Source organism: Martes martes, assembly GCF_963455335.1.
Source record: "Martes martes genome assembly, chromosome: 1".
NCBI classification, from domain to species: domain Eukaryota; kingdom Metazoa; phylum Chordata; class Mammalia; order Carnivora; family Mustelidae; genus Martes; species Martes martes.
The window spans coordinates 161,026,203-161,049,331 of record NC_137888.1 but is presented as its reverse complement, the minus strand read 5'-3'; the positions used below and the strand labels follow the sequence as shown (position 1 = coordinate 161,049,331).

At 53.1% G+C, this 23,129-nt stretch overlaps 1 protein-coding gene across 1 annotated transcript; it reads left to right on the top strand.

Annotated features, from left to right (window-relative positions):
* Positions 1–9,635: 9,635 nt before the first annotated feature.
* On the top strand, positions 9,636–10,169 carry GP9 (glycoprotein IX platelet; the record flags this gene model as incomplete). The annotated part of the gene is made up of 1 exon (XM_080813404.1): positions 9,636–10,169. The coding sequence occupies one exon, from the start codon at positions 9,636–9,638 to the stop codon at positions 10,167–10,169; it is 534 nt and encodes a 177-aa protein (XP_080669530.1).
* Between the last annotated feature and the right edge of the window lie 12,960 nt (positions 10,170–23,129).

Genomic DNA, 23,129 nt, shown 5'->3' with positions numbered 1-23,129 from the left:
TATTCACCATATCTTTGCACCAAGTGTGCTATTGCCGCCTCGATATTTTTCTTAGACTCAGCCCACTTTTTAAATTATGGAAATGATTTTAGGAAGGAAAGTCGACATGCTCTCATTTAATTGAGAAAGCCATCCCACCTGCCACACAGAGAAGGTAACATTGCAGACAGTTCACAGAAAATACAATGACCTGTTGACTTCCAACCAGACGCATTTGCTGAGCCTGAAGGGACAAGCAAGGGTCAACACCTCAGTGGTCAGGGGTGCCAAACTAGACTGTTCAACCCATTCAACCAAACCCTCTGACACCACAGCCAGATCCAAGGGCATCAGGCCCACATTTTATGCCCTGGCAGCATCCAGGCAGACCCTCGCCAGTGGCTGGCTGACCCAGCACAGATGGTGCCAGGCTCCAAGCAACAGGCCTCAAGGGCCTCATACTCACTCAGCCTTCACGGCTTCCCAAGGAGGCAGGTTCTTGTATGCCTCCATTTTACAGACGAGGAAACTGAGGCAGAGAGAAGGCAGAAACTATTTCCCAAGATCACAGAGTTAGTAAGCCAGTCGTGCTACTCCACAGCCTGGCCCCCAACAGCTTTCTGGACAAAGATGTGTATCCACAGAGAACCAGCCAGCAGAGTTTCTGGTCCAAGGGGCCCCAGCAGCTGGGGCAGGAGTGACCCACTGACCCCTGGTTGTACACAGGCTAAAAATGCTAGATAATAGTTTCCACTTCTTACTCTCCTCTGCTTCTCATCAGAAGAAAAAAAAAATGTTTCGGGGATAATGAAGGATCCTCCCCCCACCCCATGTGAAGGGTTTCTGAGCAGCTTCCTTTATAATACAATGACCAGACCAAGGCCCCCTCCTTTGGGTCAGGGAATGGGAAAGGAGTGGCTCTGTCCCTCGTCTGTCTCAGTATGTAAGTCAGACGCATGTGTACCACCTGAAATCCCTTAAGAGACTCAACTGACCTTCAGTCACTCCTCACTCTGTGAACCTCGTGCGTTGTGCCATGGTGACTGGGCTCCCTGAGGAGCAGCTGGGCTGGTGGGCAGACAAGCAAACAGCAGGGCCACTAACTCAGCTGGGGGAGCAGGTCGGGGAGGGCTTCCGGGAAGAGGTCATGCCCTAGGTGAATCTTAAAGGAAGAGAGAGTGACAGGCAGAACTGTGGGCGTGTGGGGGGCGGAGGAGTGGAGGGACTCCCAAAAGAGAAAAGTACAGAGAAGGAAACCAGCATGTGGGTGGTGAGTAGTGACAAAGATGACTTACCATGAAGCTTCAGGTCAGGAAGAGATAACGGGGGAGCCTGGAGTGGATGGCCAAGAACTCTGCAGAGGAATTAGATTTCATCCCAAAGACACTGAGGAGCCATGAAAAGATGTTGAGCAGGCGAGTGTCAAGGTCAAAGCTTTTATCCAGGAGATAAAAGTCCTGGAAAGATACGGTCTGGCTGGAACCAGAGTAGAGATAGTCAGCAAAACTGACAAATGTGTATTATGCTCAGACTGCGTGCTAGGCATAGGTGAGGTTACAAATAGCGGTTAACAGAACATAGACTCTTTCCTCTTGAAGTTCACTTTCACTGAACACAAACATTTAAGAAACGCATTGAAATTTAGGGGTACCTGGCTGGCTCAGTCAGGGGAGCGTGTGACTCTTGATCTTGGGGTACTGAGATTGTGACTTTGAGCCCCACGTTAGGTATAGAGATTACTTAAATAAAAACCTTTTAAAAATCATTTTTTAAATGCATAAAAATTTAAAAACAAGATAATCCTAGGTTCTGTTAAGTGCTGGGAAGAATTAAATGGTGAATAATGGAGAATTTCCTTAGCTGGGTGGGGGCACTTTGAGAAGGAGGTCACTTGACCTGAGACATGAATGATGATCAGGAGGAAGCCATGGTGGAGTTTGGGGGAAGGGTGCCACGGGCAGAGGGACCAGCAAGTGCAAAGACCCTGAGGCAGGAAGATACTGGAGTGATTGAGGGACAGAAAGAAGGTCCGTGTGGCTGTAGATTAGCAAGCAAAGAGAAGAGTGCATTACAAGGTCAAGAACTAGGTGGGGGTCAAGCCATAAAGGGCCTCATGAAACATGGAGGAGGTAGAGTTCATTCTGGTTGTAATGGGAAGCCAAGGCAGTTAAGAGAAGACTAGGGCAGTGGCAGTAGGGGGGTCAGTTCTGAATATATCTGGGGTGCTGAGACAACAGGAATTGCTGATGGGTTGGGTAGCGGGTAGAGCCAAATCTTTGGAGGAGTTTTGTGGTGGAGAGAGGCAAGAAAAGTAGTGGTAACTGGAGGAAAATGCAGAACTAAAAAGGGTTTTTTAAAAGGACAATACTATAGGCCATTTTTAATCTAATGTAATGATCCAGTAAAGGATAAATTCCATGATGCAGGATAGTGGGTAGCTGTGGGAGCAACGTCCTTGAGAAAGTGAAAGATGCTAACCTTAAAAATAAAACCACCGGTTTCCTTGCCAGCAAAAACGGGCTGATTCGGGAATAGCACAGAACTGCAAGCCACGCAAGCAACCTACTACAAAACCTTAACAAGTGCACATGGTAGAGGAGAGGAAGGCTCCTTTATAGAGGAAGCGGTGGGGGGCGGGGCGGGGAGCTGGGAGGGGCTGTTAGAAACAAAAAGTCCATTGGAGTAAACTGGGAGCTCGAAGTGTAGTGGCTTTTCATTGGCTGAGCTGTGATGGTCTCTCACTGGCTGGGCTATTGCAGGGCGGGAGGAGAGGCGGGGAAGAATACTTCCTTCCACCTGCTGGGACAGTAAAGTAGCCTCCAAGTGCAAGGTCCCTCTCTTCCTATCCCGTCTGCCGTTGACCAGAGAGGTAGGGCACGAGCGCTCCCCATGCCGGCTTCCCCACTCCGTTCTCACAAGACCTCCTTTCGGGGGCAGAAGGCAGAGCCCCAGAGCCGTTTGCCCTTCATTCTGGTCTTCTCTTGCTGCTGTAAGAAATCACCTCACACTTCGAGGCTTACAGCAACACTCATTCCTTATCTCACAGTTTTCAAGGGACTAGAAGTGGGCACAAAGTGGAGGTGGGTTCTCTGCTTGAGGCCTCACCAGGCTGAAAGGATGGTGCGCCAGCCGGGCCATGCTCCTTCCCGGAGGCTCCGGGGCAGAATCCACTCGCTGGCTTATTGCAGCTGGCGGCACCATCCCGCTCCAGCTTTCTAGAAGCTTCCAAGCGGCAATCACGCATCCAGTCCTTCCTGTTGTCGAAAACCGACTTCTATGCTTGGGAGCCGAAGTAGGACACGAAGACGGAGTTTGGGAACAAAGAGGAATGACGGTTTTATTACTTTGCCAGGAGAAGGAGGCTGCACCCGGCTAAAACTGCAGACCCGCCAGGGGTAAAAGGCTGAGGGGTTTTATCGGAAAGTCCACGATCTGGGAGGTTTTGCTAGAAACCGGTGCGTTTGCCCGCCACGCCTGTCATGTCTCCCGCGCGGTCTGACACTTGGCGCGGGCACAGGCCGCCCGAGTCTCGTTACGAAGCGGTCATTCTGGACGAAAGGATCCTCCAGAAACACAAGTGAGGGGGAGGGGGAGGCGCAAGAATGCGGAAGAGAAACTCTTGCTCAGTTGAAGTCGAGCTTCCTGCAGCATCAGCGCGCCCGTCTGCACTTCCGCCCGCCGTCCCGGGTGTGTGAGGGCCCACTCTCAGGCGTCAGACCTCTCCGACTTCCCTTTCTGCGGCGTCTCTCTCGCTTCCTCTTCTGCCAGCGGTCGCAGAGTTCTCTGCGCGTGAGGGCTCACACGTCTCGATCAGGTCCTGCTGGAAAACCGCCCTTTTTAAGGGTCAGCTGAGCCGCAGAACACAGCACAGCCCCAGCAGGAATGTCTCGGATTCACCAGTTCTGAGGACTAGCGTGAAGGATCTTGGGGGACATTCCTAAGGCCTGTCTCATCGCAGCGGGTCGTTTTTGTGTGGTAGCAGGCGGGAAGCCAGAATGTGTGAGGACGCGCCTCCACCGCAGGCAGATTGGCGGGTTTGCCCTCAGAGGAACACGGGGGACAGTAACAGAAACCTGAAGACAGGCTTCACCGAGATAAAATTTTCTCTCTCTCCTCCTCTCTCTCTCTCTTTTTCTGGAAAAGTCCCAGGTAGGCATGCCTGAGCTGGATGGCAGTTCCAGAACCACTAAGGACCCAGGCTCCTTCTATCTTTTTGCTCCGCCATCCGCAATTCAGGGCTACGCCCCAGGAACCAAGATGGCTTTCCCAGCCCCCACCTCCGCCGGAGAAAGCAGAACCATCACTTCTTCCTCTTTTCCTATTGGCCTATACTTGGTCACATGACTACATCTGAAGGCAAAGGAGGCTGGGAAATGTAGTCTTTAGCTTAAAGGCCGCGTGTTCAGCTAAAATTCTATTTGTGTGAAAGAAGGGAAGAGTGGACACTGAAGGACAGTGGTCATCCCTGGGTCAGCTTGTGAGGCCATGCCGTTGAAAGTATAAAAGTACAGTGATAAGGCCACTGGCCCAGAGACCTCAGTGAGGCTGGAGAAGGACCAGAGTGGGTAGGCTCAAGGACTTGCGCTGGAATGGGGAGGTGTAGTCCAGAGGAGGGGCACTTGTATCAAGGCTTCCAGGAGGAGCAGTTGCTGATGATGGCCAGTCTGGGGTAGGACCGTGAGGGTGAGTGGCTGTGGTGGACCTGAGGACAGGAGCACAGCTCCGGGAGAAGCCAACGGACTATGAGGCCAGGGTGACTAAGAGTCATCTGCATGAATGCTGGAATTACAGAGAGGGAGACAATGTTCATGGTGGACAGAAAGCCCTGTGCCCAAAGTGAGGGTCACCTAGAAGAGGAGTGACCAGGATGGGGAACAGCAGGCAGGAGCAGGTGGCCCGGCAGACAACATGCATATCAAAAGAGCTGGGGTTTGAGTGAGGAAGAGAAATCCCAGGAAACAGCAAGAAGAGGCAAGAGGACAGGGTTCTGGGGGAGAGCTGGGTTCCCATTATAGAAGTGGAGGAAGATGTCAGAAGAGGAGTGAGGGGGTGAGGTTTACTTGAGAGAAGTGGAAGACAGGGCCAGAGAAGGGGACACAGTGAGTAGAGAACCACCCCGAAGGGGACAAAGTCCACAGATATGCAGAAGACAGTTGGCCAACTTAGCGGTTCATGGGATATGGCAGTGGGGAGAGAGAGGACATCCCTAATGGTGCCCCAAGTTTCTGGCTGGGTGACTGGGTGGTTGCAGGAGGCCCTCTCTACGGTGGAAAACACTGAGGGGGGCTGGCTTTTTGGGGGAAAGACACCCAGGTTTAGGCCATGATGGGTATGAGCCTCCTGTAGGACATTCAGAGGGGATGTCCAGGTAGGACAGGATGTGCAGGTCTGGGCTGGCATTGGAAATGGGTGGGCAAGCAGGGGCAGCTGGACTGGAAGCCAAGAGAGAATGTGCATGACTGAGATAGGACTTGGTGCCCTCGGGAAGTAGCAACTATATCTGGGTTCATTGTCAACCCAAGAGGCTGAGGGAACAGAACAGAGAGCATGCTGGGGTGTTCAAAACATGCACACACCCATACACATGTGCACACACACCAGATATTTCCAGAATAAAGGAGGTCATAAGCATGTTTACAGACTGAGAGGACAGAGGGGGGCAGGCAGAGTGGGCTTCCATAAATAGATTGGGGAGGTAACCTAGTAAGGACCCTGAAGGGGCAGGAGTGGAGAATGCCTCAGTTTCTCCACAGGGAAAATGGCATAGGATACTGGGTCAGCCAACTTGGCGCTGCCCTGGAAGAAGGAGCGTCCCCACCTCAGGAAGCCCAAAGAGCTGCCCCTCTCCCACCCTCAGCCCCCACAAAGGCCTGTCTGACCAAGATAAGGAGAGCGAGGCACACTCTTTATGCCCAGAAATTCCTTAAATAAAAGTTGCCACGTCCATACAATGGAACTATGGCAAACACTGGTGACATATGTGGGTGTATTCACAGGTGGACAAAGGAGGTTCCAGGAGAGCGTGGGCCCCAAGTGACCCAATTCAGGGTAAGAAAAGAAATACGCACTGGAAAAAAAATAATAATAAAAGGCAGTCTTGCTTGATACTGGAATTGAGGGAAAATTTTACTGTTTTCTTTCTGCTCATCTGAACATTCAATTTTTCCACCACAAAAATGAGTTTTCATGTGTGCTGCTTTTTGTTTGGTCGTTTTTGGTTTTTTTTTTTAAGTTGTATATGCTAAAAAATAAGAGGGAAGTCTCAGAGGTCCAAGAGGAAGAGCGTGTGTCCAACTGGGTCAGAAAACACAACCTGGGGGCTGGGGGGCACCACTCACCGGGACTCCTTCCCCACATGCTGTAAAGGCACGCAGAAAGATGAAGATGGACAAGCCCAAGCGTCCACCAGTGGGAGAAGGGAAGGTCTGTGGAGGCTGAGGTTCCTGGTCTGGGGTCCAGGTTCTGATGAGAGTGGTCACCAAGTACCTGCCAGGTGACCCCAGCGACGGTGGTCATGACTCCAGGGGACCGAATGACACCTTCCCTTCCCACCCTGCTCTGGGCCAGGGATCAGAAGGTGGGGGAGGCTGGCCCTTTGGGCATCACAGGAAGGTCAATGCCCAGCGCCTTCTCCGGAGGGCAGAGCTGGGCCGAGTGGAGGGCGAGAATCCAAGCACCCTCCGGGGCCAGCAGGAGAGACCCCGGCCTCCCGGCCACAGAGGGGGACAGAAGCTAGCCTGAGAGGGGCACACGGTAAGAAATAAAGAGGCCCACGTTCTCAAGTCGTCCTGAGCAAGGACAGTTTATCACAGTTTGTTCTACCAGAATGGGGTATTACTTCATACTCTTGTGCATTTCACTCTTGCCACTCAACAACACAATGGAAATTCCTCCAACAACACGATTCATGTGGTTTTATTTCATTTAGCGTGATGTCCCTCTAATATCCCGTGGTGTGCATGACTGGTAACTATTCCTTTAGTTTCCAGCTTTTTGCTGCCATTAACAATGCTGCAATGCACAGTCTTGGGTACTTAAAACCAAGCCCAAGCCAATCCCAGATGTCCTAGAAGCAGCAGGCCATGGAAGGGGCCACGGGACCACAGGGGCAGGGGAGCCTCTCAGGGAGTCAGGCTTCCCCTCTGAGTGGCCTGCCGGCATCTGCACAACGAAGGGCAGGGTTAGAAGATCGGGGTCCTCCTGCTGATGGAATCTTTCAGAGTCAAATCGCTGGCTCGCTCTGGCAGTCACCCGACACAGACTAAGGGAGGACCTGTGAGGTGCAGGCGCTGACCTCGGCACGTGGCTTGACCACAGACACAGCCCTCAGGGAGTTGCTGTGCTGTCGGGGAGAAGCAGATGACAGATACACCGATGAACGGGAGCATGCCTTGAAGCGAGCTCCGAGTTGCTAGATGCTAAAAAAATAAAACACCCACACTCTGTGTGAACATGAGGCACGCTCCTGTGGGTCTAGAGTAGTGTGCAAAAGGGGTGTTGAAAGCGCCCCTGAGGGGCGCCTGGCTGGCTCAGTCTGTTCAGCATCTGCCCTTGGCTCAGGTCATGATCTCAGGGTCCTGGGATCGAGCCCCACGTCGGGCTCCCTGCTCAGTGGAGAGTCTGCTTCTCCCTCTGCCCTTCCTTGTGCTCCCTCTCTCTCTCTCTCTGTCTGTCTCAATTAAATAAACAAAATCTTTAAAAATAGATAAACAAACTGAAAATCCACTTATCTTTTAAAGAGAACCCTGGGGCACCTGGGTGGCTCAGTGGGTTAAGCCTCTGCCTTCGGCTCAGGTCATGATCCCAGGGTCCTGGGATCAAGCCCTGCATCGGGCTCTCTGCTCAGCAGGGAGCCTGCTTCCCCCTCTCTCTCTGCCTGCCTCTCTGCCTACTTGTGATCTCTGTCTGTCAAATAAATAAATAAAATCTTAAAAAAAAAAAAAAAGAGAACTCTGTATCGCTAACGAAAATGGAAAACTGATGTCACTCCCCTGTAGGGACAGAAATAAATAAAATGCAGATTAAAAAACAATCTTAAATTCTAGCTAGAGACCAATGACTGATGGAGACGGAGCCATAGGCCTGCAGCATCCCATGAAAGAGAAAGATCAGGAGCTTATTAGAAGGTGCTGAAGATGCAGTGACACCGAAAAGTGACTTTCTCCTTGACCTATTCCGAAGAACCAAAGAAAATCCAAAATGACATTGTTCTCCTGCCATAGGATTCTCAGCCCACGGGAGCTGCCCCAGCCACACCCTGCATATGCAAGCAGGACAGGGATGATTGCTCCCATTTTACAGATAAGGAAATAGGAGATTTGGAGGCCTCCAAGGCCTCATCTTCTTGGAAGCCTTCCCCACCTCCTGAAACCTGATGAGGGGCCTCCTTTGTTCTCCCACAGGCCCAGCGAGGCACTGGTGGTCCACGGCGATGCCCTGTGGGACTCCCTTCTGTAAACAGGGGCTGACCTACCATTCAGGGCCCAAATCTCTGGGACCCCGAGGGCCCACTGCCTCCAGAGACGGCCCCCCAGGGCTGCATGTGGGGGATAAGCCAGGCTATTTTCATCATTTCCTTCCTCCCACTCAAGCAGCGGCCACCAGCCGCTTCGCATAGAGCTGTCACCTCAGCCTCGACCAGGACAATTCAGGGCACAGAAAGGAGTGCTGGCTGCAGGCCTACAAGTAAGTGGCACTGTTATTACCCAGGACCACCTCCCACAGCGCGCCCCCACCCAGGCAGGACCGTGGGAAAGGAGGCCAGCCACCAGCCGACCTCTGTCCCCCCTTCAGCTCTCCCCTCCAGAAGACGGGGCAGGGGGAGGGCACCGGCTCTGAGACACTGGCTCCTTGGTTGATTCAACTAATTTTCACAACCCGTTGTGGGTCAGGCCCTGAGGGGAGAGCCTGTCTTAGGAGGGCAAAGCAATCGTAGGAAAGTCGGAGACCCAGGCAAGAGCCTGGAGCTCATGAGGCCTGAGTTGGACTCGGTTCTGTGACACAGACCACCAGGTGACCCTGCATGGGTCGCACTCTGTCTCCAGGCCTCGATTTCCCCAACTCTGAGTGTTGGCCTCGATGCGTGGCTGTCCAGAGGGAGCCGCTTTTGGGGCTCCTCCTGGTCCCCATCTCAGTGTCTTTATCCTGCTCTTTTCTATATTGGGTATCACCGGAGAGATCACCGGGCCACAGGCCAGCTGCAGACATTGGTGGGACAGGGTGCTCTGTGAAGTCTGCAGCATCAGCCTGTCCCCAGGCTTGGGCATGGGGGCTTCGAGCAGCCTGGGGGCCGGGAGTCGGGACTGGGAAGCATCTGGCAGGCATTTGTACCCCTCACCACCCCACTGAGGAGGGGCTGGACCTCCTGGCCCCTTCCCAAGAGCCTTCTTACCTTCATTCCGCGCCCCCACCCCACAGCTACACTCACCATCCTGCCTTCTGAGTGTCCTGGGAGGCTCAGCGAGGCCTGGGTTGGGCACACTTCACCTCCTGCCGTCATTACCACCCCATTCCACAGAGGAGAAGCCTGAGGCCTGAGAAGGGAGGTGAGTTTTCCTTTGCCCCAGGTTGGTCCCACTGGCCGTTGGCTGGCAGGGGTTGCGGGCTACCAGGCTCTCCCTCCCCTCACGGCCACTCTGCCCACAGCCAGCCTACCAATGCCTGCCTGGGGGGCCCTGTTGCTGCTCTGGGCTGCCGCACAGGCTACCAACGACTGCCCCACCGAGTGCACCTGCCGGGCCCTGGAAACCATGGGGCTGTGGGTAGACTGTGAGGGACAGGGGCTCACGGCCCTGCCCGCACTGCCTGTCCACACCCGTTACCTCCTGCTGGCTAATAACAGCCTGAGCTCTGTGCCCCCCGGCGCCTTCGACCACCTGCCCCAGCTGCAGATCCTCGACGTGACGCGGAACCCCTGGCACTGTGACTGCGGCCTCACCTACCTGCGTCTCTGGCTGGAGGACCACACGCCCGAGGCCTTGCTGCATGTCCGCTGCACCAGCCCGGAGCTTGCCACTGCCCGCCCGCTGGGCCAGCTCACGGGCTATGAGCTGGGGAGCTGTGGCTGGCAGCTCCCGGCGTCCTGGACCTACCCAGGGCTCTGGTGGGATGTGCTGCTGATTGTCGTGGCCACGCTGGGCCTGGCTCTCCTGGCCGGCCTGCTGTGCACTGCTACAGAGATCTTTGACTGAGGCCAGGTCCCCAAGGTCACCCTGAGCCCCTCCCCAGACCCTGCCAGGCCTGGGCAGTTGGGGCCACCAGTAACTCAAAATAAACTGGCTGCTCGACCATTTTATCCCAGTTCAGAATTTTGGTTATTTTTCCTCTCAGCACCCAAGTCTGGCTCTTTCTGGAAAACTGGGTCCATTTTCTTATAACCAGATACCAACTGGGGCTTCTCTGTCCCCCAATGGTGGGACTGTCCCATCTCCTCCACATCAGCTACCCTCCATCCCACAGTCTGTGGACATCCCGAGCCCTTCCTCCGGGTCCCGGGCTGTCACAGTCCTCACGCTCTCCTCCATCCTGGCACCGACTTCCTACATGGGCCACTCCAGAGGGCCCACGCAAATGTCACATCAGCGTTTAGCTCCTCTCTTAATTCCACAGAAAGTGTGCTCTCCCCCCACCACGGCGGCGAGCAGAGCAGGAGGCAGGGAAGACCTTGGATGGGGAGGAGGAGAGCCATTTCCTTCTCTGACAGACATAACCTTGAAAGGCACACACACCACCATTTCCTTTTGGCCATGAAGACACCCGCTCACTCGGTCCCATCCTTCCTCGTCTTCTCTGATAAGCTCTCTCTCCTCTTCCTCCTCTCTAGCCCTCTTCCTCAGAAATAAAACAAGTTCTTCCCTTTCTCATGGAAACACCAGCGGCTTACACCAGACAGCCACAAACTGGAGTCCCACTTCCATCCCCAGCAATGGCCACCAAATTCTTCAAACAAGACTCTTCTCTCCCTCAGAGGAATTCTGATGCCAGCAGTTAAGCTAATAATCTTTTCTCCACCATGTGTGAGAATATTGCTAGGTCTGTTCTGGCCACCCCAAACCCCAATATAATTACACTGAGACCCTTCCCTTGAGGAGGCCCATGTAGTGGACCTGTGACTCAGAGGGTCCCACAGGGAAGGCCAGGTGGGCACAGAGCCGCAGAGGTGGAGCAGGAGGCCCAAATTTGGGGGTGGGGAGGGGCATTAGGAAGAGGTGGAGCCTGCAGCAAACCGGTGAGCGGGCGTTCTACCTAAGGCTCCCTGCAGACTGTAGACCCGAGCACCGAGTCTTCCCATGCTTCCAGGGAGGGTTGGAAACCTACATCTGTGTGGGACATCTGGGACTCAAGTGTTAGCAACTAAATCCAAAAACTGTTACGGAAATACCAACAGCACAAATAAAACCCAGTAATCGGCTGGATGGAGTCCACGGGCTGGGAGTCAGTGATTTCGGCAGTCGGATCAGCTGCCTCGTGAGAACGGGAAAAGCTGGCGTCTCCTCAAGGGGCACTGAGTATGTGTGCGGCCCCGCATGAAGGACGGGCCGTGGGTCCTTCTTCTTATACCCCAGGAGGAAGGCACTGCTCCCTCACACTGGCCAGAGGACACAAGCCCAGGACCTCTGACAGTCACTTCACAGGCATGATCTCTGACAGCTCCCCTTTCACACCTGAAAAGTGCCGCCTTGAGAGCTTCCTGAGACTAAGGACCCCCCAGTCTCTGGGCGGGGTGCCCCTAAATTCTGCTCGTGCTCCTTCCTGAGCCCAACACCTGCAGCCACAGTTCTGGGCACAATAGCGATCATAAGCCTTGATTCCTCCGGCTGAGCGGCTGGTCCCATGAGAACCTTCCAGGAGCCTGAGGAGCACAGTATCCCCAGTGCCGAGGATGACGTCCCCGTGGGCAGTGGGAGGGGAGGGACTGTCGGCAGCTGGACAGGCATCTCCCACAGTGGATGGAGGATTCAGACGAGAATCCCCGGGGAGACAGGTGCACTGGGAGATTCAATTTGCCACCTGCATTGTCCCAGTGGTCTTTGGCCCAGGCCAGCAAAGTGGCCACCACAGAGCCATGTGCACAGTCCCCGCCCGCTCCCCAGCCACCAAACCAGCAACCACAGATCCCACCACCACGACCAACCATCCCCCACTGGCCACCGCTGTCCCCTGCAGGACCGCAGTACCCCACTACTCCTGATACCAGGAACACTGGCCCCAGCACCGCCACTATTGGCGTCCATGTGGCCTGCCCGCAAGCTTCACACTTGGCTGCCCTCATCCTCTCCACCACGGCCACAGAACATTCGCCCTGGAAGATGACACCACCCCTCACCACCAGCCCTCTACCACCTCCGTCACCACTAGCTTCAGACAACTGTGGACCTTAGCCCCATTATAATCAAAATGCTGTCTCTGCCACTGCCAACCCATGAGTCTCCATGACCTCATCCTTGTGACCATGTCCTTCACAAGCATTTTCAAAATCAAGTCACACGGGGAGAATTTGCTGAGGTGACTTTGACCAGCAGCCACCACCAGTCCCTCCTTGCCAGCCACTGACCCCCTTCACTGACTGCACCGGGGGAGCTGTTCACCAGCAAGTCTTCTGCCCTGCTCCAGGCTCCTGCTCAGTACGGCTCCCTGGGGCCCGCTGGGAGCCCCGTGCTGGTCCTCTGCGTTCCTCTGGCCAGTGGGCGAGCAGACAGAGTGAAGGGGAAAGCACGGATGTTCCTGGCCAGGCCTAGAAGCGGTACCCATGGCTTTTGCAAGCAGTCATTGTCCAGAACCAGGAACCGGCCCCGCCCTAACCGCAGGGAGGCCTGGCACAGTGCTCTTCCTGGGCGCCCAGCCATGGCAGCAGGTGGGCCGCTGGCCACCGCCCGCCCTAACAGGTCTATGAGAAGCTAATGGCACTGGATCAGAAGGCGGACCCAGTGTCTATAAAGGGTGGGCTCTCGGGGGGGGGGGGTACACACTGAGTCTTGGCCCCCAGCCGCAGCCACGCCCAACCGCTGACACAGTACCAGGGCGCACGTGTTTTGCATATACACTCAGTCGCACCTCCTGTGAGTGCATGCGCGAAGTCTCCCAGCCAGGACCTTCACCATCTCCAGCCCCTGCAGATGACACGTCTAACCAGATGAGAGCTAATTCCTTGGTAAGGGAAGAATGCGCTCCACCTCTTGAAAAGGGCCTGAGAGGGCACCTGGGTGGCTCAGTGGGTTGAGTGACTGCCTTCAGCTCAGGTCATGATCCTGGAATCACGGGATCGAGGCTCGCATCAGGCTCCCTGCTCGACAGGGAGTCTGCTTCTCCCGCTGACCTTACCCCTCTCATGCTCGCTTGCTTTCATTCTTTCTCTCTCTCAAAAAAATAAATAAAATCTTTAAAAAGAAAGAAAGAAAGAAAAGAAAACAAAACAAAACCTGAGCCCGCCTTGTGTGTGTGCCCGAGATGGCAGAATGTAGAAGACTCTTGTCCCTGCTCAGCTCTGCCTCCAAGAGGGAACAGTTGAGTCCGTGGCCTGGGGAATCTTTGAAGAACAGCATCCAAATCCAAAGACATCCCCGGGCCTCTGATTGGCAGCTTTCTAAACAGCTCCGGGGCTGGAATCCTCATTTTCAAACACTACAGGTGGTAGGCAGTGATGTCTTACACTTCAGACTTTACGAAATGTCTCAAAATCATGGGAAAGTCTTTTTTTAGCTAGATCTCTAATGAAGTGGGTTAAATTCAGGAGGAAAGCTAAACTGTATTACCTTCTTAATTTAAAAAAATTAAAATACCTCAAGGTTGTCAGGGCAACCACACAGAAGGATCCAGATGGAGCCCTTGACAGCCCCAATGATCCTGTTTCTGTTCAGACTCTTACAGGGACAGAGATAAAAATCCCATTTCTTTCTTTTGGGTCTGCGTATCCCTACTAAGTAGAAAAAAATGTGAGGTTTACAAAGACATCATGAAAGGAGAAGTGAGGCACCGAGGTTCAGCCAACCTGCTGGGTTCCTCATTGAAAGCTTCAGGGTGCCGACCTGTGAGTAAAAGCGTGAACAGGAATACAGGCACTTGATGCTTTCGGTTCTAAAAGGACTCCACACACCTGCATCGCAACCTGAATAACTAGCTCTCACTTTGAGTTCAGAAAGTGTGATTACCTTATAGAGTCTTTTAACCAAGTCTTTGTATATTTATGTAGGATCCTTCAACAAACGTGGATCATTTTATTCTGTAACTGAAGCCACCCATTCATTTTGTCTTTAAAAAGTTGGAGTGGGGGGTGCCTGGGTGGCTCACTTGGTTGGGCATTTGTCTTTGGCTCAGGTGGTGATCCTGGAGTCTCAGGATCGAGTCCCGCTTCAGGCTCCCTGCTGGGCAGGGAGTCTGCTTCTCCCTCTGACCCTCCCCCTCCTCATGCTCTCTCTCTCATCCTCTCTCTCTCTCAAATAAATAAATAAAATCTTTAAAAAAAAAAGTTTAAAAAAATGTCTGGAGTGGGAGCTCGGGGGATGGAGGGAATGGGGAGTTGTTGGACAAGTATGGAGCTTTAGTTTTGCAAGAATTAAGATTTCTAAGCTCTGGAGGTGGATGCTGGTGATGGTTCCCCAATCACGTGAAAATACTTAAAACTACTGAACTGTACACTCAAAAATGCTGAAGACAGTAAATTTTATGTTATGTGCATTTGATCATAATTTCTTTAAAGTCTAGAGTGATGGTTTTCAAACGTTTTTAGCTGTGAGACCTATTTTCCCATGAACCCTTAAGCAGTACCTGGTATATGAAATAATATGGCTCATTCTGGTTGGAGGGGGGTCTAACCGCTGCCCTTCCTCCTTCTCCATCCCTGCCCTTTGTGGGCTACTGACAAGCTTCAAGAGTCTTAAAAAGCCCATTTATGAAACACCAACCTAGAGCTCCAGTGGGGTATTAAAATTCAGTTTTAAAAATAAAACAAGTATGACGGGGCGCTTGGGTGGCTCAGTGGATTAAGCCTCTGCCTTCAGCTCAGGTCATGATCTCAGGGTCCTGGGATCAAGTCCCACATCGGGCTCTCTGCTCAGCGGGGAGCCTGCTTCCTCTCTCTCTCTCTCTCTCTCTCTGCCTGCCTCTCTGCCTACTTGTGATCTCTGTCTGTCAAATAAATAAATAAAATCTTTAAAAAAAAGTATGACAAAGCGTCACCAAGGACATAAGGTCTGAAACATGAAGAGAGGTACCCATTTGTGAACAGCAAGATTCAGTCCTCCCAGATTAGTCTCTAAAGTCAATTTCATCCCAGTCAAAATGTTGGCCATAGAACCTGAAAAATCAGGGATGAGACTGAGACCACCTGAACCTCCTTATCGATCTTCATGAGAAGGTAAGCAGAAAGCCAGATAAAGCCAGAACTGCTGTTTGGAGAGGCATTGGTGGTGCATACAGAACCTTCCCAAGACTCTGCTTACACTGGGCATACTGACCACATGGGACAGTCCCCGCTCCCTGCCCCACGTCCCACTGAAATTACCAGATGATAGTAAAAAAAGGGATAAACCCACAAGGACCAGGTTAATGGAGGAGACAACTGTAGGAAAGTGATGTCCACAAGCTTCTGTAAGATGGAGAGTAGGCAGAGGAACCTCAGCTGTCTGGGCAGGTGAGAAAAGTGCCCCCCCCGCCCCACCTGCAGAGGGACCCCAAGGAGGGGCAGCCCCATCATCCCCCAGAACCCCCAGGAGGCTCCATGCTCCCTTTATGCAATTGGGGTATGACTTTTATTCAGAAAGGAAACCGAAGAATTTTTTAAGGTCTGCAAGATGACACCACTTTACATGATTTTCATTTAAGATAACAAAATTCAAATGTAACAAACTGCACCAATGAGCAAAACGACACTGATGACACGATACTCTTTAAAGCAGCAAGGGTGTGCCAAAGCCATCATGTAGATGCTAAAAATATTTCCGTTATGCCTCTTTTACAAGCTCTTGTACCAAAGCAATCGGAATAGTTCACATCCAGGAAAAACACACAGAACCTTTAAAATAGAATTTATCCTTTTATTAAACAACTTTGTAGAAAATGGTATATTAGGAAGTAAAAGTTTTTTGTAGCACCAACCACTTTATATTTTAAAAACTTAACAGCTTGTGCAAAGAGGAATTTGCTTTTATTTCTAGGTTGCACAGATTTTAAGATCAGATCATGGGGGAGGCTAGGGGCTGAGAACCAAGCTCTGGTTGAAAATCAGGCTCAGAGCATTTGGAACCCGCAGGTGCCCTCCCCAACTTCCACCTTGACACGACCATCATTTTGCCCCAACCCTGCAGGAGAGAGGAGATGTGCTTTCAGAGACACTGAGAAGAGACTCCAGGCCTCGAACCACAGGCAGGACCACCGATCCATGGGAGGAGACAGAGGATCCTTACCGCAAAAACAGAAAGGCCTGGGAGAAAAGATTTCTAGGCACAGACATCTGAGGACCCCTCCCTAGTGGAAAAGCCAGATTGGCCCCAATTACCTTATAGGAAGAAGCCACCCCATTGTGGGACGCACACATTCAGCCACGCTCCCCAGAAGCTTTCAATACAGGGGGACAGTTAGGGGTGACCAGGCTAAGAAAAGCCTCCAGCATGATCAAAACAAACACAGGAAGAAAACAGCACTGAGCAAAGGACGGGAGAACACTTGAGAGCTTGTTTTGGAAACAGCAAGACACTCAGTGGCTCCTTGAAGTAATGAATGACTCTAGGTCTGGGCAGAAAATGCACGATATAGGCCAGAAAGCAAAGAAGCACTCAAGACCAATGCGCCATGGCAAAGAACTCAGGAGCCTGCTTGAAAGGAGTCTCGGTGTCCAGAGATGGAATAAATAGAGCACTGAAAAGAACAATGACTTCAGTGGATTAACCCACTGAGTGTGTTCCTTCACTGAAACACATACACAGGGTGCCTGGGTGGCTCAGTGGGTTAAGTGTCTGCCTTCAGCTCGGGTCATGATCTCAGGGTCCTGGGATTGAGCCCCGCATCGGGCTCTCTGCTCAGCGGGGAGCCTGCTTCTCTTCCTCTCTCCCTCTGCCTGCCTCTCTGCCTACTTGTGATCTCTGTCCCTCAAATAGATAAATAAAATCTTTAAAAAAAAAAGTGGGGTGCCTGGGTGGCTCAGTCAGTTAAGCGGCTGCCTTCGGCTCGGGTCGTGATCCCAGGGTCCTGGGATTGAGCCCTGCATCAGGCTCCCTGCTCAGTGGGAAATCTGCTTCTCCCTCACCCTCTGCCTGCCGCTCTGCCCATGTGTGCTCTCTCTCTCCATCTCTCTGTCAAGTAAATAAATAGAATCTTTAAAAAAAAAAAAAAAAGAAAGGTAAGACCAAGGAAATAGTCTCTCTTTCTCCTTTAAAAAAAAAGAAAAAGAAACACACACACACACACACACACACACACACACACACACACACACATTCGGTATGTTTTAATTCATTGAAGCCATTATACTTTCATCAGCTCAAATAATTCCAGCTCGTGTACATGGAAGGGATGACTTTAATGGGAAAGTTGAATAGAAGGAGTTAGATGGCGCCAATTTTTTAAAAAAGATTTTTTAAAGATTTGAAGATGACCTGAGCCGAAGGCAGAGGCTTTAACCCACTGAGCCACCCAGGCGCCCCGATGGTGTCATTTTTGCAATCCCCTAATGAAAGGACTGAGTCAGGCAGCAATGGTTAACAGATGGTAAACACATTAGGTGAAAGGCCAATGAAGAACCTTACAAGAAGGCCCGAGTGGGCACCATCTGACCCCCTTGATCAATCCTCAACACATTGAAAGGGGGACACCCTGCCATTACATGCTTCCTGGCATGATCAAAAGCACAAATCGCATCACCCCTATTCTTGCCAAGAAGCCAACTGAACCACCCGTTTCCAGAAAGTACGGGAGAGAGGAAAACATACTAAAGAATCCCACAGGGGTGTCATCCGCCAAATTCAAAATGTGAGAGGGGATGCTACAGGCAAATGACCCAGTTTCACCGAGTGAGTGGCATGAAAAAAATAAAAAAGGGAATGCTACTCTAGGTTTAAAAAGACCTAAAAAGAGATACACACCCAAATCTGATAATTAGCAACAACAACCAAAGACAAAATTAAAAGACTTTTTTTTTTTTTTTGAGCAATTGGTGAATTTGCATATGGACAGATCCAGGAGGACTTGAAATTATGATTACTTTTGTTGGGTGTGGTAATGGCCTTAAGGTTCTGCTTGTTTGCTTGTTTATATATTCACAGTGGCCAGATTGGGTGAAATGCATCCCGTCTGTGACTGGCATCACAGTTTCGAATGTTACGTTGTTTTCATGACTTTTCTGAAGTACACTGTGTCCTTCTATGACAAGTGTAGTTGGTGTTGATCATAGAAGACTGGAAAGTGTGGAAAGGCAGAAGGAAGACCCAAGTTCCCCAGTCCTCCGTTGAGATTGTCCTCCACCTCCAATGCTCAGACATATGGTCTAAAATACTCCGCAGGGAGGGATGGCTGCCTCCCAGTTTCCCCTTGTATAGAAATAAGGCTGTTGTGGATATTCCTGTGCATAGAGGTTTTATCGTTTTTAAGATTCACTCCTTGAGATAAATTGCTGTAAGACTTCTATTATTTTCAGAAACGTCCGCTTAGAATGGGGTCCCTTTTGTCAAATGCACACCTGTCGGTCCAGCCACAGTCCCACCCCACGGAATCCAAGGGTCCCTCCCAGGACTTCAGGGGATTAAGGCACAACACTCCGGAGATGGAAAACACACTTCAGGGGTGAATCGGCAAGAACCTTCATGCCTTCTTTTCTAGGAAGAACCTAAAAACTTCTGAGACAGGAAGGCCTGCCCAGGGGCCACCAGTGGGCAGACTGTGTAGACCAGCGTTCCTCCAACTATAACCTTGTGGATCTTACTATAATCCAGATTCTGAATCAGGACCTCTGGCATGGACACTGAGATCCTGCCTTTCTAACCAGCTCCTGGAGGACACCAGGCTGCTGGACGACTACATGTCAAGCAGAAGCCTGGAGCATGCTGGCCCCACTCACCCAGCTTCCAGGACCTAACTCACCAGCCCCCTGTCCGCCCTCTCTCCTGACCTCCTCCGCCAGATGCGCATCTCCTGACGTCCCCTCAGCACTGCACCAGACCCTTGAGCTCCCTTGTAAGTACTGTTGACCCTGCACTGATGAGTAAGCAGCTTTGAATTGGGAACTGGGAAGCTCCATGTCTGTAGCTTGTTCCCTGGAACCGCACTGAGGCAATGGTCGCAGCAGGTTGCCAGGTGCAGAGTCCCCACTGGGGACAGAGGCCTGAAGCACAAGGCCCAGGTGCGGGAGGGATGGGACCCAGCCCGGCCTCCCTCTCAGGGCAGAGGCTGGGGAGGCCCCCAAGGTGGCCCTGGTCAGAGCACAACAAGGATGCCCAGGAAGCAACAGTCAGGGCCAAGCCTTCCCTCTGGGCTGGGTCTGTTCTTTCCAGTAGAGATGGGACACAGCAGTGCTTGCTTCGGCAGCACATATTCTAGAGATGGGACACAGCAGTCTCCCGGGCTGTGTGTGTTGGGGTGGGGGGTGCTCCACGCACTCTGTAGGGATCCTGGGAGGGTCTGGGAGTCAGTGTCAGGACTAGGGGGCTGTCCTTTGGGTCTGGGCCCCAACTCGGACTGTGTGTCAAAGGGAGGCCCTGCTTGGGGAAGCCTGTGACACAGCGGGGAGTTGGGCTTTTTGGGCGGGTCTGGGGGTGTCTGCCTGTCAGGGGAGCAGCAGGGTCAGGGAACAGCAGAGCCCCATGTGGCTGGGGCTGGCAAGTGTCAGGGGAGAGGCTGGCCAGGACAAGCCCCTTGAGGGAACCTGAAGGCATCAGGGAGCTATAGAGATCCAAGCAAGGAGCTGAGCTGAGCAGTGTGTGACCTGCCTTAGGAAAGTGCATGCAGCCGGATGTGGAGGCAGGAGGCAGGGCAGGCAGAGGCTGGCTGGGGGGGATGGGGGGGCGGCTGCAGGGGCTGCACGGGAAAGGCAATGGAGGGTGAGGAGAGGGGGTGTGGCTGGGGTGGGGGCACCTTGCCTCCTGGCTTCCCTCAAGGAAGGGCTGGCTTGTCCACCCTCAGCTGAGCCCCTGGGTGAATGTGTGCAGGGAGCAGGGGGGAGGCGGGGTTGCAGCTTTGGGAACCCCCAGGGGAGGGGCAGGGCCAGGCTTAGCTCTAGGACCTAGGCCCCTGGCCTTAGTTTCCCTGTTTTAAAGCCCAGGACTTTGTCCCAGGGTCTGGCAGTGCTACGGTGCAGGCAGTGGCAAGCGAGGGCCCTCATCACAGCCTCTTTGGGGTGTGTGGTGGCCTGGCTCAGACCACTCCCTTGGGGATTTTTCTTCCAAGGGGCACATGTAGGCTTGGGGGCTGCCCTGCATTCAAGGACAGCAGGAAATCCAAACCACAGGCATTTCTTCTCCCTGGCAAAGGTGACTGGAAGTGCCTGGAGTGTGACCCCTCTGGAAGGCCCAGGCTCCAGGCCTCCATCCCTCAGTCAGTGGAGTTACCAGGCTTCTAACCCCTGGGAGAGAGCCAGACACCAGAGCCCCTGCTCCAGCCCCACTGTGTCCAGAGCCTGTCCCAGCTGGGGTCTTACAGTGGCTTGCAGGGATGCAAGCAGTACAGGAATGTGTCCCATATCTGAGGAAACCAAGGCCCAAGGTCACACAACTAGTCACAGCAGACCTGGGATTTGGATGGAGGTTGGTCTGACCTCCACGATGTCCGTTTGTCATAGAGTGGGGCGTGGTAGACCAAGTAGAGACCAAGTACATAGGACCCGGCCACAGTGAGCAGCTGTGCCATGCAATCTTCATCTGGCCCCCATGTCAGCAGAGGCGCCCTTCTGAGAATGACCGGGAACAGACCCCAGAGTACCTGGGTGGGCTATGAGTTCATGGACTTCCTGGTGCCGAGAGTCCCAGTGAGGCACCACTCCCTACTATGTGCCTGAAACCATTCTCTGCCCTGGGAACATAACAGTGAGCAGGACAAGTCTGGCCCTCGAGGGGGCTCTGCTGACTAAGAATAAAATTTCTGACTTGTTCCGGCTTTAATGCCGGGGCAAGGAACTCCCAACCCCTGAGCCGGTTGGCTCATCTGCAAAGAACAAGGATAGTAAGACCTTGCCACAGGGTTGTGGATCAGAGATCCCAGGCCTGGTGCCCCTGGTTATCGCTCAATCATATGCCTCAATCTGCCTCCGCAGCTCAAACCCAGCTGAAGGCACCTGAGGCCCAGAGAAGTGCAGTAACTTGCCTGAGGTCACAGAGTTATATCCCTGGCAGAGGGAGGACTCAACCCAAGCTCCTTCCTGCCCCTTAGGCACTCACTGCTTCTCTGCTAAAGGATCCCACGTGGGTCTGGGGCAGAGAAGTCTTAACAGGACAACAGAAGGCCTGTAGGCAGTGCGTAGGCCCACCCCACCCCACCCCACCCTCACTCTGGGCCTCGAAACTAGTCAGGGAAGCCGGCTGGGCCAGTGGAACCATCTGTGGAGACCTAGGCCAGCTCTAGGCTCAGCGGTGGAGAGAACCAGTCTTGGGCACCATCGGCTCTTTGCAGAAATCTGTTTAATGGTTTAGGAATGTGTACATTCTGGCTCTGCCGTTTCCATAAAGGCAACTTTTCCATGTTTCAAAAAAAAATAGATTTGCTATAAAGATTTATGTATCATAAATAGGAAATGTGAAAAATCCCCCCCAATGCAAACGGCATCCTTGGGCTTAGTGGAGGCCCTCCCCACGGCCCAACGGTCCAGGCCAGCGGGATGCCGAGGGTCCCTGAGGCCCCAGCCTGGCAGCCCTCCTGGAAAAGAGTAACTGAATTCAATATGAATTAGGAGCTTCTTCCAGCTCCGTGCCTTCTGGGGCCTGATGTCCTCGAACCCCTCTTCTGGAAGGACAGGGCCCTACTTCTCCGGTTCGGTAATCATGATCCGTGTCCCTTGTCTTCTTGCTCTTCAGCCCGTGTCGCACTGGCCGCACCCCCCACTACAGAGGGTGCTCTCCCTGGGCCTGCTGGCTGCCAGGACACTTCCGCGCCCTCTGTCCCCTGCCTCCTCTCCCACACTCTACCCCCTGTCCCGACCTGTTCCTGCTCTTGGGTGATTTATAAAGAGAGGAAGAGCTGAAGCTCTCTGGCCCCAGAAGCCCCAGGCCTTCTGTGGGAGGAAACCGAGGAGGGTTGTATTATTTCTCAACACTTCCCCACTTTCTCGTACTCAAGTCCAGGTCCCCATGTGACAAAAGATGGAGACCCAGGAGACAGTGAGGCCCCTGCCCGACAGGGTCCTACAGGCAGGCAGCCCAGACGGTGTGCAGTCAAGGCCACACCAGCGTCGGGCCCTGAGCACAAACGCTTGTATCTGGGTCTGAAGCTCGTAAATGGTCTATTTGAGCCTGTAGGAAATGGCAGAGGGTGACAAAGAACTCATTCTTTGCCAAGGGATACTGTGAGCAAGGGACCAGCTTGGGGTGGGGCCAGTTCTCAGAGGTGTCCAAATGGGTCATTTGTGGGGCTCTAAACGACACAAATAAAGGCTGGGTGAGTGGGTGAGTGGGTGGGAAGGGGCGGCCTGGACAGAGGGTGCTCCTGAGGGACAGGGTGCTAGGGAGAAGCTGGGGCAGAGCTGTGGAGGCCATGGACATCCAGATTGAGCTTGGACCGTATCTCGAGCGTCCCTGGTACCCCAAAAGGTGAGGAGACAGCATCACTATGACCTTTTACCACTGCCACGCTGACTGCAGCAGGAGGGTGCCTCGGGCTGCTCAAGCTAGAAGCCCAGGGGCCCAGGAGGTCCATGAGTTGTGCTGGGGAGGCCAGGGCCTGTCCAGAGCAGAAGCGGGGGGCAGAGTGAAAGTGGGATCCTAGCACTGTGGGTAGGGAGAGAGAGTGAGGAACCTAAGACAACCCCTGGATTTCTAAGCTAAACCCCTGGAGGCTGTGGTGGCAAGACACCACCCAGCCCAGCGTTCCAGACACCCTGGGACTGAGAGAGGCAGGAAAGGGAAGTGTTTTCAGGGTTGCTAGGTGAGCTAAAAGTTGCCAGTGGGCAGAAACCTCCTTGGTCCTGGCTGGGCCGGCTGCTCTCTCCCCTTCTCGACCAAGCCCCTGCAAGGTATCGG